This window comes from Talpa europaea, assembly GCF_964194135.1.
Source record: "Talpa europaea genome assembly, chromosome: 3".
NCBI lineage: Eukaryota > Metazoa > Chordata > Mammalia > Eulipotyphla > Talpidae > Talpa > Talpa europaea.
The window spans coordinates 140157450-140177513 of NC_140069.1; the positions used below are offsets into that span (position 1 = coordinate 140157450).

The 20064-nt window shown below is 44.1% G+C and overlaps 1 protein-coding gene across 2 annotated transcripts in view; it reads right to left on the reverse strand.

Annotated features, from left to right (window-relative positions):
• Window positions 1-20064, reverse strand: part of DGKI (diacylglycerol kinase iota) — a gene marked incomplete at both ends in the record, with an annotated part of 370310 nt that overhangs the window by 219618 nt on the left and 130628 nt on the right. For both annotated transcript variants that reach the window (XM_084229448.1, XM_084229447.1), the window contains 2 exons: window positions 3064-3159; window positions 14952-15060. In XM_084229448.1, coding sequence (XP_084085574.1) covers window positions 3064-3159; window positions 14952-15060 — 205 coding nt within the window. The remainder of the gene's footprint in view (window positions 1-3063; window positions 3160-14951; window positions 15061-20064) is intronic.

The window sequence follows — 20064 nt, forward strand, 5'->3', positions numbered from 1 at the left end:
CTCCCCCCAGCCCTGCGCCCACTCAGGATGCTGCAGGCAGAACCTGGCTGTGGTCCTTTGTTTTGTTTAGATCGATTAGCTTTCCTCAAAGGCACTGATTAAAACAAGTGAGTCTATAATGCACAATCTATTTACACATGTGTTTTTCCTTACAGAACTGTTGTTTGGCTCTAAGAAAGCTACAAATAGACATGTCAGCTGGAGATTCCCTTGCTAGCTTTCCCCGGCGCCATGCACCCCTGCACAGCACCTGGCAGGCGGCCACCAGTGTACCCAGAACTCCACCTGTGAGCGCCTCTCTCCAGGCCCCTTGCTCCCTTCCTGGGCTGCTGGGCTGCTCTGCTTGTTCAAGTTCTTCCCTAAAAAATAGCATTTCTCAAAATGAAGTTTGTGGGCCATCTGCGTCTGAGTTATGTGAGGTGTCTGCTAAAGTCATGGATACAAGCCCAACTATGGGCTCTCTGGATCAGCATTGGACCAGGAAGGGAAACAGAAGCAATGTTAGCAGGATCCGGTGGGTCCTAGCATGCAAGAGCCGCCGTTGGCACCAGTGGGCTCCACCTGTGACTTGGCTCTGCTCTCCTTAGCAGAGAGAGGACACTTCGTCTCCCAGGCAGCTCTTCCTTGGAAGATGCCCATGCTCTCCCCGCCTCCCCTATGCCCTTCAGCAACGCAGGTTATTGACTCTTCCTTCTGCCACAAAGCCCCCACCTCAAACCCCAACCTGGGCACACTCCTACTTACCCACATCCTTCCCAAAATGCACTCCTGAAAGAGGGGGAGAGAGGTAGGTCTGTCCTGCTTTTCCTACAGCCTGCCCAATTTGTAATGTAAATCGATTTGTACTCTTGCCAGGTGACAATGACAGAACTCACCACCACCAAAAGTAACTAGCGACATTATCATTTTGCCAATCTTTGCTAATTTAATAGGCCTGTGACATCAACTGCTTGGTTTTAATCCGGGTGCCCTTGTTTATCATTCGTGTGAGTACGTGGCCATTGGCAGCTCTTTTGTGAATTGTCTGCTCCTGACCTTTCTGGGTTTGGTTTTTCCTTTGAATTCATTATGTCAATTCCCAGGGCATTCTAAGTCCTTTCAAGGCATGACCTCACTAAGCCTCAAAATCATGTTCCCCCCACTTTATTGGTGATGAATGTGAGCCTGCAGGAGCTTAAAATATGGAAACACAGTCATGTCTTTAACTTCCACGCTGCCTTAGCCTTCATCAAATGAACATTGTTTGGAGGACAGATCTTCTTTCAATCAAATATTTGGGGTGAAATTTAGAGGAAGGTTAAGAACACTTAGGAATTTTCACACGCAGTTCTGTTGCCTCTTACTTCTACTTAACGTTTCCTTTATTCTTTTGCTGTTTTGTCTGTCCTAGAGGTAACAATAAGCAGGTTACAATCAGTTTATGAAGAGGATAGCAAAGCTATTTACCGTCATAAGGTTCGAGAAGGATGTATGTATCTGTTCCTACAATAGTCAAGACAGATAGTATATTTTTGACCCAAAAAGAGCACCAGAAAAGGATCAAAGGAAGTCATTTAGAAATAAAGCAGAATGTAACAAACCAGAATCCCACATTTGGGAACCGCGTTAGTAGAAATAGTTCTAAAGTATAAGTGCCAGTAAGATTAGCTTTCACTTTTTTCCCTTTTAATATTATCTGATATCCCAAAACCAGTATTTATGCAATTAACTCAGTTTCTGGTGTTAATTCATTATTGATGGCAATTCAGTCCAAATAGCTGAACTTCTTCGGTTTGGGTTAATTTCATCAAATGGCATGCGATTAAACTTTAATTAAAAATACATATGCAAAACCTTGAGAGCCTGATATTTAAAGCAATTAAATTTACAAGATTAAAAGAGATGCAAACAATTAAATACAGAGCTGTGTTGGGAGCACAAATCAGTGTCCTTGAATCCCACTTGCCTTTTCTACCCAGAAGGCTGCCCAGACCCCAGGCCAGGAGTTCTTAACTTTGAAGGAGGCTGTTGAGGGAGGTCTTTCGCCGACATCTATTTACAACTTTGCTCAAATAAGTGCTGGTCTTGCAAGACCCTCACCAAACTTTTCAAACAAAACCTACAAACCAGGCATCAGAAGAAACCGAGACTATAAAGTCGTGGTCATCTGACTTTGAGTCTCAAGCCGCCGGACAAAGTCCTTGGGGGCTCATTCTACAAGCTTTGATGGAAACTCAGTTTCTTCCCTATCAGTTATCATAGAAACATAGTCACGAGCAATGACAAGGCCCTACCTTAGCCTCAAGTCTTTCTTGCACAAAATACATGTAACAAAAAAGAAAAACAATATTATGTAAATTAAAGCCCATGTTTCCAGATAAGAAAGAACAGAATTTCTTTCTTTATTTACTATTCTGTTTCCCCTTACTCTCTTTTCAATAATTTTATACCACACAAACACTGTAAGGTCACTTTCTCAATAGTGACGCTGCAGCTCTCAATTTACTGCCTGGCAAACACGCTCTTTTTCACAGAACATAAAGAGAATTTTGACATTTGAATAGATTGTTCCAAACAGAGATGGCAAAGCAAATTTTAAAAAGCAAAGGAGACTCCTGTGGACTTGACTGTTGGTTGTTTATATAGTTCCTACGATTTTGTCACCCAGAACTTAGTCTGAACTGCTTGCCAGCTCACACCACCAGCAAACAGGGGTTTCTACCCATCCCCACCTCCCTGGCCTACCATGCACCCCATCAAGCACACCCCCTCCCCACACAAGCACCTCCTCTAGATGCTGACCCTCCCTCCCCACAAACCCCCAACAAACAGAAAGAGCCCTGGCTGTGGTCACAAATCAGCACATCACACCCACGCGGGCTGCATGTGCAAACATAAAACCATTAAAATTGACCCCTGACAGCCGTGCTAACTTAATAAACTCTCTGCAGCAGCAGCTCACAAGGGACAAGCTCTTTCAAGCCTCTCCCTGGGAGTTCAGGCCAGGTGCTGCTGCCACCAGAGGCCTGAGATGGGATGGGGGGGCTGGGGGGGAGACCCCAGGGGGAGGGGAGGCACACTCACAGCAAATCGCACTTGGCAGTTCTCCTCGCCCAGGTAGCACAGGTCCCCCGAGACGTTGGTCTCCAGCCACAGGTGCTCTCCATTCACTGCGTTCTCCTGCAAGGGAAGGAGCCACCTGACTTCAGGTTCGGTGTTTTGGTTTTTGTTTTATTTTCAGGCATGAAAGGGGAAGATCTCAAATTCAGATTTTTGGACACTAGAAATTTAGTGGGCACAAGGAGTCGAAACGCTTGTCCTTTTTCCCCTGGAAATATTACTACTGAAATTCTAGCAATAGAAAAAGGTGTTTGGAAAAACCCTAAAAATAGACATTAAGTCTATAGATACTTTATCTTACAGATATTAATCTTTGAAACATATATTAAACAAATGGGGGGTGGTTCAAATTGTTCCCTGTAAGGTCTTATTTATCTAGACCCAACACAACAACTGAGGGCAATAAAAGCTCAAGCTGTTCGATGTAAGGTCTCATTAATCTTGGCCAATACCACAAGATTCCATGACAACTGAGATCAAATTCCATTAAAACTTACCTTTACTGAGCAAATTAGCTAAGAAGCAGGAGAATTATCTTAAAGCACTTTAAAATTGTCTGAAAACACATATCGGTAATTAGTTTTACACTTTTAAGAGAGAGACTTCTAAAAACTTAGCTTAAGTCAAAGCATCATATATAATACATTTCTACTAATTCAAATATTTTACCAATTCAGTAAGGCTTTCGCCCATTTACTTCTACATTTTCCAAGTTGAATGGTTTCCCTGCTTCTAAGAATAGTCACATATTCAGGCCTCCCTGGTGGCGCAGGGGTTAAAGTCTCAGCACTATCAAGCTATTGTCAGCCACTGAGGCATATGAGTTCAATCCCCGGCCTGGGAGCTGACCCACATGGCACAGCAGACCTCTCCTGTCTCAACTGCTGCTCCCCTCAGCAGTGGATTTCAGTGGATCCACCTGTTCTGCTCCCCACACTGTCTCTGGTGAATCCTCTCACCCCTTGCACCTCTGGCCTACACCCCAGTTCTTGTACGCATAAATAAATAAAAGTTAAATCTTTAAAAAAAAAATTTGAAGAAGGAACAGTCACATACTCCTAACAGCAAGCACAGCTACCTTGATGAGTGATGTGGAGAGTAAGGAGTAAGAGTGACATGTCCAGAAATGCACGTTTCCTGGGGAGAGGGAGGATGTTACACTAATTTTTGTTGTTTTTTTTTTTTTTACAGCATGACGAGCAGAGTTCCACATTCCTTCTCATGACACACTACCTTAGAGGAATGAGGGATTAATATATTTATTCCATAGTTTGCTCATTTGCTTAAAATGCTATCAAGGAAAGGACCGCAGTGGTTTAACCAGTATAGAAGAGACTATCTATAGGTCTCAGGGGGAATTGCTCTTATTTTTATCTTGTTCATCATAGCACATGGGTATAAATTACTTCTCCATGGGGGGGATGCTGGAGACCAAATTGTGCTCCCCCCCCAATTTATATGCTGAAGCCCTTCAGTCCCCACTGAGATGGTATTAGTAGATGGGGCCTTTGGGTGTCTCTTAGGACACACAGGTGGAGCCCTTTGGCTGGGCTCCTTAGTGTCCCTGTGAGAAGAGACATGAGAGGGGCCTCCCTTGCTACACGCACACACCCAGGAAAGGGCGTGTGACGACGCGGTGAGGAGGTGGACAGAGACCAGCCAAGGGGTAGCCTTGGAAGGGACCAGCATCATGATCTTGGACATCCCAGCCTCTAGAATTGTGAGAATCAGTCTCCTGTTGTTGAAGCAGTCGGGCTATCATGTTTTGTGAGAGCAGCCCAGGCAGCCTCACGGGAGGTGGGCTCAATAAGGGTTTTACAGGGGAACCAAGCAATTTAGAAGCCCATCTTCTGCATAAGCCACCTTCATTATGACCTGCTCAACAATGTCTACATAACCCTGTGGATCCCAAGGCTTAGCATAGAGAAGTAGAAATAAACACCAAAAAGCAGTTGGGGGGGGAAATACAGGAGCATCCTTTTCCTAAAAAAAAAAAAAAAAAAACAACAACCAAATAAAACCATTTTTTTCAGATTCAACTATAACACAATTTCCTTTCAGGGAGTGTAAATGCAAAAAAAATTTCAGATAAGAATTACTAAAGGTTGTAACTCCTTCATTCAAGAAAGGTGACACAAACATTTTGAACAATGAACGGGAGGCGCAAAGGGATAGAAGAAATTCACAAGCCCTACCTGTCGATTTTGAGAGCTCAGGAAAGATTCTGAGAGACCCATGAGTTTTCAGAGAACAGAAGTGATGGATAAGAATATTATCAAATAAATAAACAAATATTTCTTTGCTCGGTATCCTGAAGATATCGACCCCCATAACCTAAAATATTCCATTCCTGGGAACTGATTGTCCAACTTTAGCTTATAAACATTTTACAGAATAAAATCCTTTTTCATCCTATCAGCCTGTAATTCATTCAGTAAACATTTGTTCTGCATCACTGGTGCCAGGTACTAGGTTAGCATGGAGTAAAAGTGACTAAAGATAGAAACTAAATGCACAATTATAGCAACAAATACTAAGGAAATCTAAGCACAGCAAAAAATTCTGCCAACCGTTTTTACAAAGTAAAGTATAAAATGTTGAGTCCTGGTAGGTTAAGGGAGGTAGGGAGAGGAGGCAAGACCAGGGAGGCAAAGATGTGCAAGCTCATCACTAATGCCCTGGGGTGGGGGGGGTTCACCTGGTTTGCCCCTGGTTTGCAGAGGTTTGCCCCTGCCTCCTGCCTCTCCCACAATGGACACCACCAGCAAGCACTCGGAGATTGCTTCTAAACCTTCCCTCGGATTCAGACCCGACAGAATCGCCAGGTTTAGCTAACTAACTCCTGAATGGGGATCTGATTGGAAAGACCAACCTTTGAAAGAAGAAGGAAAGCAAGACACAGGGTTCCTGCCCCCAGGGCTCTAACACACTGGTTCTCAAATGAAGATGACCTGGAGAGTTTTTAGCAATAGCTGGATATCCCCAGAGTGTCTGTTCTAACTTATCTGCAGTGAAACCTGAACATTAAGGCACCTCCAAAGTTCTCCAGGGGACTTGAATGTGCTGCAGATTCTGAGACTCAATAATCCAGTAGTTCCGACCCTCCTCTTCAAGTTTAGGGCCAGCAGATTTTACAACTTGTCTATGACTGAAATCTACTAGACTTGATACTTCTTTGTCCTTGTACAATCATCTGAGGAGAAGAAGATGAGAAAGAAAAATGTGGTATAATGTAGCCCTGGAGGGAGATTTTGAGGAGAGAGAGGGAACAAGAGATGCAAGATGAGTAGGCAACAAGTTAATAACAAGAGCCTGAAAATAATGGAAAAAGATACCAACTTGCCCCAGCCTTTAAACAAGCAATAGGATAAATTTCAATGTTCATACATTTACATAGTAATCCCAGTTCTAGAATGTGATCTAAGGAAATAATCCAAATGGAAGAAAAAAATTATATCCAAGAAGGTGGTTTCTACCATTTAATAATCAAAAACCAGAAACATCACAAATGCACCGCGGAGAAGAATGTCTACAAAAGGTAGGATAAAACATAAAGTGAGGTGTTATAAAGGAGCACAAATATGGAGAATGACCATGTGGGAAACTGTATGATATAAAGTGAAAAGAGAAAAAGCAAAATTCAAAATTAACTGTGTCTTATGACCACAGCTGTTCATAGAAATGAGGACTGAAAAGAATTGCAATATATCAGTAGTCTGAATTCTTGACCCAAATATCCCCTTCTGCGAGTTGTTGTCCTTTACTAGAGAAGTTCAAGAGTTTTCTTTCTCTTCTGCCTTTTCTTCCTTCTTATTCCATCACATCATAAAGCCAGAGCTGCCAGGTTTCTTCCTTCTTCATTCCACTATAGCTGCTTTTGTCAGGATGGGTGACTTCAGGTGGCTAAATCCAACAATGAGTCCTCCGTCTTCCTGTTATTCAACAGTTTTCGGACAGATAATCCATTCCCTACTTCTGGAGACACTTTCTTCCCCAAAACACAATACTTTTGTGTTTTCTTGCACTTCAAAGGCCACTCTGTCCCAGCCTCCTTTGTTCTGTCTTCCCTATTTTCCCAAACCCTGAATATATGAGTCTACCTGCCTTTATGTTTCAGTCCTTAAAAAGTCACAAAAAAGTTGAAAAGTCCTTAAAAAATAAAGGCAGATAAGAAAAAGCACAGTTAAGGAAGAAAAAGATGGGACACACTTTTACGAGACTACATTTCTCTCACTTCATCCTTTCATATACATCTGATGTCTAATAAAGTATACAAGAAAGTATTTTACCCAGATTGCTCTGGCTTTCGCCCTCAGCTCCTGGAAAGTAATCTCTCTAAATGCTTGGAATGTCCTGTCTGATAAAAGTATCCGTTTGCCTGAGGATGTTGGGCCATATCATGTAATCTAAGATAAAAATGATTATGGTGGAACTTAGAGCCCGAAGAGAGCTATCAGCTCAACCTCCAGAGGGGCTGGAGGCCACAGTTAATCATGTGGCCAGTAAACCTGTCTATATGACAAAGTCCCCATTAAAACTTTGGACACCACGGTTCTTATCAGCCTCCCTGGCCCTATTTCATCTGTGCTGTCGCATACAGAAGCTGGGAGCAGTCAGCAAGGAGAGAGGAACAACCGGAAGTTCCTCATGTATAACTCTCCTGGACTCTGCCCCAGGCACCTCTCTCCTTGGCTAATAAGATTCTGGGTCCTTTTGTTAGGGGGAAAGGATGTTCTGAGCTAATCCCATACAGGCTTTGTGGACCCCACCCCGACTCCAGACCAAAGTCATCAAGACATTGGGAAAGACAAATCCCATCACCACCAAAGGGAAGGTGGCTGGGACCTGAGGGTGGAGTCAAGCAGCCAGGTTGGGTATAAAAAACAAACACGTGGGCCTTGGGCTCTCTCGCTCTGTCGCTCGCCTCCTGGCTTCACAGCTCCTGGCTTGCAGCCAGCTCTCAGAGTGCCATTTGGGATTCCAGATCGGTGGATCGGGTAGGACGCATTTAAAACTTTGTCTCCCATTTTTCTCCCTGAGTTGTACATTTCCTCATTTGCCATTCCCTTGTAAATAAACCTTTTATGAACCTTTCGCGTGTGCCTGCAATAGAGCATTGATAAGTCCTTTTAAGCACGCAGGTGAGGACCCACAGTCAGGCACCCCATTTTGTATCGGGGCTGCCCTATAACACTTTCACCATAATAAGTCATAAATATGAATATCACAGCTCCCAGGAAATTGTATGAGTCATTCCAGTATATCATTAAATGTGAGCGGGGTCTTGGGGATTCCTGAATTCCACATACAGGTGTCCTGTCCAGAAGACAACTGCACAAGAATGGAGTAGAAAAGAGACTATCATGGTTTCCTTCTTCCATGTCTGATGAGTTCTGCTCCAGCCCAATATTAACAAACATGAGCTTTGGAGTCAGACAGCTCACTACTCACTGCCTGTGTGACACAGTGTCTCTCCAAACCCCCTCATTCCACTCATCGCTAAACTTCAATAATAACTGTTCTTCCTTCACAAGATCACAGTGATGTTTATATATGAAAATGCATAAAATTCAACAGCCTACACACAATAAGTTAACAGGCACTCGGTATAGCTTTTATTGTTGTGATTACTCTCATTTCCTTCTTCTCTCCTAATCTATAGATGCTAGCATTAGCCGTGTTCCTTTCCTTGATGTTTAAAGCCTTTCCCCAAAGTGTGTCTTCTTGGACACCCTGCCCCAGCTCGTCACCCAGGCTCCCCTGTGGTCACTCAGGTGTGCACATGTGACCAGGTTCTGATCAATGGACTGTGAGCAGGAGGTAAACGTACTCCTTCCAAACCTGGCCCATTCAAGCATCCCACATGCGTCCCGCCATGTTCTGTTCCCATACCAGGACTCTGGGTGATTTTTGAAGTCTTCTGTTGAAGATACATGAGCAACTGTCACAGAATAACTATGTAGAACAGGGAACAAGCCCCTGCCCAAGCTACCCAAAACTGTCCTGGTTACACAAGTGAGAAATAAACTCTAAGTGGAGCCAAGTTTGAGTATGTTCTTTACTACAGTCCTGTCTACCCCCAACTAGTCCAGGCCATTTTTTCCGCATAATTTTGTGTGGATTTCCTTTCATTATATACCCGAGTAACTGACCATACACTCAATGGCATCTCTGAGCCCTGGCTTCTTCTGGTCTCAACTCTGAATTCTGATATCCTGTCTGATCTTTTACACTATCATAAATATTAACTGCCTTAAAACAAAGCTATGGTTATGCTTCTCTCTTGCTCAGGATGCTCAAACAATGCCCTGTGGTTTATAAAACAAAATTCCATTTTAATCTCAGACCTTTCTTTACAATGACACCAATCTCTCTGTCTTGACCCTTCCTTATTCATCTTCATATACTTTAGTCCCTCTTCTCTGAAAATAGCCTTATTTTCATTTTCTTGTGCTGTGTTTACATTCATTTCACTCTCACTAGGAACCTCTTTCTTCTCTATAAATCAGTCTTGAAATACCATCTCAAACAGGGTACAAACACCTGTACCAGGAGGACAGAACGAGAGAGAGGGTGTCCCGTTTCTAAATGAAGAAAACTTTAATGTCTTTGTGAGTGCTGAGGCATGTCTCTACAGATCTACATATATTTGTATAGATCAGTCTCCTTGTAGACAGATTTAGCTTCCTAAGAGCACAGATCCCCTAGGTGATGAAGACAGGAATTTATAGATATGGGTCCATGTGCTCTGGTTCTACTGACGTTCTAGCAATGGTTCCAGAGGAAAAGAGAAAAGGTAGGGGGTGTGACAGACCAAGCAACACCAAGGATGCACTGACATTAGAAGAAAATCATGTACATAAAATGAAGGCATTGCTTATAAAACCGTTTTTGAGACAATAAAATTATAATTGTGTGCTCCATGTAAATGTCCTTACACATTCAGAAAGGGAAAAGAAATCTGCACTGCCTAACCCTGAAAATCTTAAAGACAATCACAGCAAAATCGGTCTTTGGATGATTTCTATCTGTGCTGCCAGTAAGCACCTGGCTACTAGGACGTGGATGCAGCCAGTATTCTGACTGGTGTTATCCACTCTTACATTATAAAATATTGACTGAGATGTGCTGTCAGCATAAACTTATAGCAGATTTTGAAGACTTAGTGTGAGAAAAGAGTGCAAACCACCTCACTAACAATTTTACAACGATTACATGCAGAAATGGCAGTATTATTCATATATTTGGTTAAACAAAATATGCTGAAGTTCATTTTACCTGTTCCATTTCACTTTTATAATGTGGCTATCAGAAAATTTAGAATTACTTCATGCACCGCATATCATTTTGCTTCCCAGTGTTGTTTAGATAATAATTTCCCTAGAAATACAAGTTTAGATCTAAATATTTCTCATTGACCTGGCAAGTTGCAGGAATCTATGATTCCCCCCAGCAGCAATGTGATTTAATTGTAAATCCTTGCAACTTAAAAACATAAAGGAATAGTGATGGTGGGTGAAATCACAGCTGATTTGTCCTGTCACCAACAGGGCTGACTAGCACAGAGACCACTGCTGATCTACAGCTGGGAGGTGCCTCAGCTCTGCTCAGCTGGCTGGTAGCTTGATTAACCTGATAACCTTTTTGAAATGGGGGTCTAAGTCAGAAGCAGGGGTCATTATTGATGATGACACTGAAATCTGTTAAGAAAGCTCATGTCTCCTACAACTTACCATCTGAACCAAGACTGAAATGAGAACATGCGCACACACGTGTGCACAGGCACACGCGCGCACACACACACACACACACACACACACACACACACCTGCCTCTTCCTGGCTTTTCAGTCATTGTTTCTAAAGATAAAATGACCTAGTTTCATAACCCAGTTTAAACCAATCCTGCATAGAGACTTTGTTTCCCTAATCTTGTTCCCAAGCCAGACAGAGAAGCAGTGTGTTCCCTGCACTATGTTTTATCTGCCTGGGAAAAGCACTTCATTTCCTACAGCATCAGCGAGAGGAGAGGTAAAGTGATTGAGATGGAAGATCTGGCTTCCTCTGTACAGAGGTTCCATTTTCCCCCGCCCTCGGGATTGGAGGAGACTTTCCAAGGAGAAAGGAAAAAATACACTGAAATCAAGAAAGATTGTGGTGGCTTTTCCATCATTGCCTCGAGGGCTTTGTCAGGAGCATAATGGGCAGAAGCCAAGTATCCAGCAGTGGAGGTGGAAGGAGCCCACGTTTGAGGCTCCCCGCTGGAACAGTATAAGCAGGGAAGAGACTCCGCTGCAGGACAAGCATGTGACACAGGAGGAAAGACACGTCGTATCTTCAGCAGACACACTTCTGAATGCGCTAGCTCACTCGAAGCTGGAAACTTGGATGTCAGCCCAGGAGATGAGATTCTTTTTCCTTTTTAAGCATTACTTGCTTCCTTTATAGCAACTTCATTTGTTTTCCCCCAAATTGGGTTGGCTGACACGATTGCATGGTGTCAGAGGGAACAGCCCCCTGCAGGTTGTCCCCGAGAAGGAGGAAGGGACACCACTGGTAGCAAAGGGAAGCTCAAACAACTGTGTTTGCTGGAAGACTTAACCCCATGCACTGTGTTAGGGAGGAAATTCAAAGGTTACTTGGAATTCAAGTAGCCTAAATGCATTTATTTTCCAAACAGGCTTTGGACTCATGTCTACCAAGCTTTTCAGGACCTGGAGATTAGATGAGCGCCTGTTGACTCCCAGGGAAATGTCCCCTCTGGCTGGCTGGGCTTCTAGCTGTAATTGATTTGTCCCCTGATATCAGTAATCACACAGCTACTAAGGTGCATGATGCTGTGTTCTCCAGTGTGAAAAAGAAAACAAAAGCAGAAGACTTTCCCTCCTTTCAAGAGCCAAAAATCTAATTTAGGACCTAGATTAAAACCAAAAACACAAATTTGCTTCTAAGGTTTATAAGACAATGCACTGTGCAGAGAAGTATTGGGAGGGATCAAAACAAGAAGTGAGCAATGACATAAGCAGAATGAGTTGGCCTGAACAGATGAGCATTTCCTGGGAGACAACAAGAGTGGAGTCTCGATAAGAAACAGCCAGTCCCACACTGTCAAGCTGTCGGTAAAGGCTGAGGAACCACACTGAGGCCCGACGGAGCTCTTCCCCACTGGACATGAGTTACTGCCCTGACTCGTGCAGAAGGAAGACCTGGCTCAGCAGCCAGAGTAATGCTGGCAGAGTAATGCTGGCAAAGACTCGTCAGGGAAACGAGACTGCCCGGCACGGAATCTGCCAAGTCAGGACAAGCCATTCCAGTAAGTCACAGCAGGGGAGAAGTATTTGGACTTTGAGGAACAGGCTAAAAATAAGAGCGAGATAGACTGCATCATCAAGCAGGGAAGTGAAAATATGACAAAGGAATACTTGAAGGAAATTATTAAATTTGTGTTCCGAAACCATAAAAGCTGCTTCCCCCATCCCACCCCCATGGCAGACTTCTGGCTAAAATGTGCAGGTGCCCACAGCTCGGATCACCGGATCGGTGCTGGGTGAGCCTGGGCACTGGGCAGGCAGGCCATTCCTCCAAGGTCTTTGCAAAGCAGCATTCAGGAAACAACAGGGCCCCTCCAGATGACTTTGGCACACAGAGTCACACCAGAACAGGGCCCTTTGGGAATTCTACACAGGTAGAAATCTGGGGACTAAGATGCTAATCCCAGGTTCTCTCTGACTTGTCTTGCAACTTCAGACATGCCAGCAACAGCTTCTGTGTCTGATCCTTATGGATGTAATGAGGAGAGGAGATGCAGGTCAGGGGCCAGCCCCCCACGCCAAATGGTAATAGAGCAAAGAGAATTTCCACCTGAAAGTCAAAAGCAGGTTGGAAGTCCAGGTGACTCATCAGCCCTGCTCCTCCCTGTTCTGCCAGAGGCATCCTGACCTTGGAAACATCTGGGCCCTTTTGCACACCAAAGGCAAGGAATTAAAGCTCCTCCTTTTTTCACCTTTTCTTTTTCTTTTAAATTCTTGTCATTCCTTCTCCTTACTTCAAAGATTCTTACCAAGAACCAAACCAAATCACTGCTCAGTAAATAGTAACAGTCAATAAAGATTGATCATTTTGATGTATTTAGCCCCAAAAAGTAGGCCGACAGGAGACAGTCAGGCTGCTTTTCCATAGAGAACCAGGCATGTGGGTGAGGTCAAGTGAGAGCTGAGATGCACTAAGACAGGGACCTGGCCTTACACTTGAACAACAGAGAAGACTCTGCTTCAGCTCCCTGAACAGGTGGGCCAACAAAAGTGGCATACGTGGGGTTAGTGAAAAGCACACAGGCCAGAAAACCAAACACTGAAATGAGGGAAAATATTACCAAAAAAATAATAATAATAATAATATTGCTGAGCTGTTTTAAATATCTGCTTTTTCCTCTCTTTGAGAAAAAGTAAAAGAAAAAGAGTAAGGAACTGTAGTGCTGGTCAGTGTTTGGCGTCTGTTAACTAACAGTGTTGTCAGCCCATAGTCAGGTTTTTTTCAGAACCCCATCTCACAGCTTCTTATGCATGACATCACTAAATACGACCCCAAATGGAGTGTCTCCTGAAAAGGCTTCCAGTTCCCTCGATTGTTAAGCATTCCCAAAGTGTCTCCTGCCATCCCACATCTAAACAGGTGCCTGCTGTGAGAGGGAGGTAGGGGAACCACTAAGCATCCGGTTTGCTCTCCCCCTATTAAGTACAGCAGCCTCCCACCACCAGCCAAAAATACCATTTTGAAAAATATTAGAATACATACCTCTCTACAGGAATCAGAAAATAATACCTTGCAGCAAAGCTCTGGCTCAAGCAGGACATTTCTTTTTAAAAGCATTTTCTGAGAACTACTTGCAACATCAAATAGGGCAGCAGCGCCCTCCTGCGCACCCAGGGGTGCCCTCACGAGCCCATTGTAGGTGACGGCACCCTGTGGCTTAATATTGGTTTCTTTTCCGACCCCTGGACTCAAAGCTTCTCGCAAGGAGAAACCATGTCTCCCCCACCTCAGAGCCCCAGGGAGCCAACACAGCTGCTAGTGCAGAGCAGGGCCTCAAGAAATGTCTGACAAAGTAATGAATAAGTGGACTCCTTTATCTCTGACGAAAGCAATCTGTGAGCTGACAAAGTTCACAGGCAAAGTTGATAAAGGACTGTCACCTTCCATATTTGATCCTAAGCACAGCCACCAAGTGCCCCTTTGGGAGGGACCAAACTGTCCCCATCAGATGTGGGTGCTCAGGCTGACAAACATCAATGACTGGAGTCAAGTCACAGCCGGCAGAGAGAGGAAGGACTCAACTGTCTCTCTCTTTAGAATCTTGCACCTCCTATGGGGTCCTGCTGTTTTAGATGCAGAGGGTAGCCTGGAACATGGTGAGCATCAAATTGACTTTCTGGGGTTCCTGATTCAGACCCACTCTTACCACTGGCCCATGCCTGTCCCTCTTTGATTTACTGCATCTGTTCGTATAGACATTTACTTATTTTTAATTATGTAAACACTGACTGGAGCCAAGGAAATGGCCCTTAGTTCCAGGGTGTGGCTAAGGGCAAGCTCTCTGCCCTTGAGGCAGGAACCAACAAAGCCTGAGCACAGCGGGGCACAGCCACCAGCCCAGATGGTCATGCTTCAGAGGATTCATGAATTTTTATTTTCTTCTTCAGAGGACCTGTGTTCCAAGGGTCTACACCGGGAGCGAGGGCCTGCCCTGGAGGCTGGCCGGGGAACAACATGGAAATTATTAAGTCAGTCTCGCCTCTGAATGAGGAAAACACACATGCAATTGAATCATGTTTAAATGAAGAAGCCAACACCTACACTCCAGTCCAGAGTCGCTCTGGGCTCCTTCGCTGGACCGTTGGCCATGGGAAGGCTGAGGGGGTGTGCAGGAGCCAGGTGCTGGAGGCCTGCCCGGGAGATTGCCTTCCTGCAGCAAGAAGAAAAAAACACAAGGGCAAACCAACATCAGAAGGTAATACAGAGCTAGACATTTCCCACGAGGTAGAAACGGTACTTGAGTTAGTGTGCATGTGTGACAACCTTTGCGAATGTGCCAGCTATGCGTGGTGAAGACAGAGCGGGCAGGTCTCAAGCTTGAGAAGGCTGCTTTGAGCTATGTTGCCTCAGGACCAAAAAGTCAAGCCTCAGGCCCTATTTGGGGAAGAGGGAAGAATCCAGGTCTCTCTCTCTGTTAAAAGAAAAAGACCCGGCCCTTGGGGCAGCAATCGCACTTGGACAATTTTAAAGCTGCCAGACACTAAAGGCAAGAAAACCAGACCAGGGAGTTCTTCTCCTGAAGTTCCTCCACTTCCCGGTCAAGTGATCTCTGAGCTGGTCGCAGCTCCAAGTTCACTCTTGCACCTCTCAAGAACACCTGCCCTGTTCCTTGCCCTCACAGAGGACTTCTGCAGGTAGCTTGAGGTTCTACATTGAAACTGTGGATATCTGCCAATCATTCACACAGGCTCGAAGACCAATATCTTACCAAGGTCCATGCTAAGGAAAAAAATCCAAATGCTGCTGAGACTTTAGGTTTAGGTCAAATAGAGCACAAAAGAATTCAGGTCAGAAAGGAGGGGATAAATCAGGAGAGGCCAAGAAAGCCAACCCTGATCTTGATCTGCAAAAGCAAGAAATAAGAGGAGCTGCTTAAACAAGCAAATGTGATTATTGCTGAGAGCGGGAAGGGAGGAGAGACTAGTGTACACTTAAGAGAATAAGAGCAGCCATAGAGGAAGAAAGCAGCATCACCTCAGGAGAGCTTGTGGACCCATCAGGAATAATAGGCCTTCAATTTCTGAACAGCCCCATCAAAATTTTCAGAGAAGGATCTCAAGCTGAAATATGAGTGCTGGGCTTCCCGTCCCCAGCAGTGTCCACATGTGCTGAGTTTCCTGAGCTAGGATCAGTGGGTCTTGTTTCCAGCAGCTCTGAGTCCCAAGTGGACCTGGGAGTGTGCGCTCACTCACCTCCCCAGACACCCCCTTCTGTGTGCTGAAGTTTCCACACTGCTCCATGAAAGCAGCAGCAGCCTCACTGTGCACGCTCCCCCACTGGCATCTGCAGTAGGGACAGAAGCTGCACAGGACATGAACCCCACGGGGTACGAAATCTGTGATCTCTGACCCCTGGCCTGGCAGACACATGGAGTCCCCAGCACTTCCTCTGGCGCCTACATGCCCCTCGTATATGTAGGAACAGGTGCAGACAGTGAGATGGGCAAAGAAGGCACTGGCGGCAGGGACGTGGAGGATCCCGCCATGATGATGGGGAAGGACGAAGACAGACCAGAAGCTTCGCTGGACTCCAGAAGGCAGTTGTGCTCTCTGTACAGTTGCTGATCTCTGCAAACTCCCCCCAGAAATGGAATTTGTAAAACTGATCAAGATGAATAGCTGTTCCAGAAAGACAGGGTAGAACCCAGGATTGTGCGGCGATGAATGAATGGCCATGTATGTCTGAGGCCTCAGCAAGTGTCCAGTTCTCTTTTTAAAAACAAAACAAAACAAAAAGAAACCCTTGTGTTCCCACACAGAAAGTCCTAGAAAGTGGAGAGGTCTTCAGGAGTCAGCAGAGATCATGTCAAACTCGCCAGCAGCCTACTTTCCGAAGCTCCCACTCGGCACCAGCAATGTACTTGCTTTATATAATCCCCCAAAGAGCCATTCCAAGGATGCAGGCCTGTAATGGAGACAGTCGGATGGCACAATTCTCTTTCCCAGCTTTCACAGAGGCCAGTGAATAAGATGATCCATTTGGGCCTCTCACCCCAGTATCTACTCCTTATCATTGAACAGCAAGAAAAAGAAGAGCAGACGATTCTTAGACAACAACATTTCACCCCTCAACTATTTTCCTCCACCTGAGTTCAAGGCACTTCTCCAGCCTTTCACCTGAGGACTCTTCTCTGGCTTCGAGGGCATCTGAGTCACGGTTTGAATCATAAGAAAATCAGATCTCTGTGGAGTCAGGATCTGCGGGTTCTACCTTTCATTTCTAAGCAGTCACTCAACCTAATTTATTTTTCCTGTGAATCAGTCTATTTAGAAGCCTTTTAATTAGGAATACAGCACAAGGCTCTAGTATCTATTCATTAAAAGATCAGGTTGCGTTCCTCTGCATAGAGAAAGGATAATCATAGTATCTGAATAGCCACAGGTAGGTTAATCCGTGTACATGGCTTCAGTATGGGGTCTGTGACATATGACAATAAATCAATTCCTTATGAGCAGTTCAACAACGTTGGCTGAGGCCGCCATCATTTCTACTGGAAGACCCCCCACCTCAGCTGCCCCTCCTGCGCCCCCACCTTCAATGAAGACTTCTCACATTTACCAGAAGTAACCAAGTAATCTCACAGTTCCACACCAGTTGTTTGTTTTTTTTTTTAATTATGCTTATTGAGATAAAGTTGATTTACAACACTCCATGTTTCAGGGACAGTAAGTTCACGCCTCTACAGAAGTCTGACCTCCACCTAAATTTAAGTGTCCTGATAAAACAAACCAGCAGGGCTGAGACACCAAACCTTAGAACAGCTGAAAAAGTCCCAAATGTTGGGAGAACAAGAAACACAAATTCTTTCTCTCTCCATCAACACCACATTGTTGTGCTCAGAAAAGAAGGAGAAGCAGGAGATGGGGAGACACGGGAGGGAAGAGGAAGGAGGAGCACAAGGAAGAATTAAGTTCTGTCCCCGCAGAAGCCACAGGACAGTTCCTCTGACCTCTCACGAAAACCAATCACTCTCCCCAGCTCGGGCTGCCGGGAGTGGCAAATTGTTCAAATCATCAAATTATGAAGCAAGGGATTTGCATGTCTCTAAAAGGGGATGTGCTAGAAGAGATAAACAAATATTCAACCCTGGCTAACCCCTGCGATGAAAGTACAGTCAAATCACATTCCTTCCCGGCCCACGACTACAGAGGATTCAGTAAGGGCTTTTGTTGATTATTTATTCCTCATTGTGGATGCAAATTTATGGTTGGTTTTCTGTAACATTAATAGAAGAAAATTGTATATCTACTACACATATAAACACTAATTAGGAGGAAAATAAGAAAGAAAAAAATCAAAGTGGCTGCCAGTTTGTAACTGTAAGTGGGTCTCACAGACATTACATAAGGAAGACAACAGGAAAATAAATATTGAGGTACAATGGGGGTGGGAGGTGACTTTTGATTACAGCTTTCCATTCTTCTAAATAACCATGGGGGAAAATCTTTTTCTAATACTTCATACATGTATACACATTTTCTTCCAAATAAGAGAGTGATTCTATTATTTCTCAGACTTCAAACAAAATTAGTGTAAGTTATTTTTCCATTTCGGTTCATCTTGCTTTTAGAAGATGACATTTAAGACTGATAGAATTTGTTGTATTGGGGGTCAGGCACAGTAGTTTTTGTTGCAATTTTCTCCAATTAAAAAAAAAATCAATGGGATTTCATTTCTTCATTGTTTTCTCCTGCTCAGAATCCTTCCAAATGCATAGTCAGTAAAACCGTGAAATAGCAATGATTTTAGTAATTTTCCAACACTGTGTCAGGATGACTGGAACCTTTGGAAGGGAGCAGCCATATCAATTGTGAAATAGATGTGAAAAGAAAATATTCTACAAGGCAGTTTCAGGTGCAAAAAGACACAGCTAATGTCAATCATCGCCAAGCAAGTCCTCTAACATATTTAAATATAAGCCATCATACATTTTAAATACCATTCTATTATTTCTTTCACTTCATTCAAAAAGACTATGCACTCCTAAAGGACAGGGCTCAATTCATCTCCTAATCTTATTCCATTCTAGCCCAAAGGCAGACACGGTATTGTCTTTCTGAGTTAATGAATGAACTTGACCAAGAAGCTAAACACAAACAGCTCGTTGATTAGATCAAGGGCTGCGAAATCTGATTAAAATGATCTGAATTATATTCCAAGTCTTACATTTCAGGGATAGTCTTTCCTGAGAGGGCCAGAAATCCTTTAAAGCAGCTCATTAAAAACAAAAAATGCAAATTGAATCCCGTGTTACGAAGCCTAAAAGACATCAAAATGGCTTTGGCGCAATATTAAAATGGAATCCTATTACTACAATGTTCGTAAAGGACAAATGATAGTGTTACCATTTTAATAATGGACTTGTTGAAAGCAATGGAGAGCATACACTTTTTGTAAGAATTTTTTTCAGTTTATGGGAAAACATGTGAACAAGTGGTTATTCAGCCAGGACCCTCGAATTGCCTATCTGCACATTTCTCTCCAATTGCTCTGGCTCTACACTGACTCCCGGTGTCCAGAGCTCTCCTATCCAATCCATCCCCAGCTTGCCACTCCCTCTCCAGAGTGGAATAAGGGTACACTTGCTAAAGGAAGAAGCACCAGAGAACCCAAGGCCCCGGAAGCCTGGAAGTCTTCTAGACACACATTAGAGATCGGTGAGTCTCTGTCCGTGTTCTAGAAAAGGAGCCAGTTGTCTACAAAGCCACTCTGCACCTTGGTTTAGTTTCCCAGGTGCCTCGAGAGAAATCTTTTCCTTTTTTAATAAAGACATATTGATTTAGCATTGGTTTACAATCCCCAATAAATTTTGAGTTTAGCTTCACACCTCAGTATGTGTATTTGCCTCCCAACCCACCACCAATCATTTCTCTCCCATTTTATATTGGCACTACCTTAGCTCATCATCTAAGCAGCCACAGCCCAGGGGACCGTGGAGGAGGACTATGGTTGCCTTGTGGTGGGTGGGGTGTGGTAGCATACACCTCAAGAAGTGTGCACTTACACATCTAAATCACATACCGTGTTGTACACCAATGTTACCTCCATGCAGCATAACGCAATTTTTAAAAGTGAGTGACTTATGTGTACTGAGTACCAATAGGTGACATCAAAATGAATTAAAAATGGAGCCCAGGGCCTCCCTGGTGGCTCA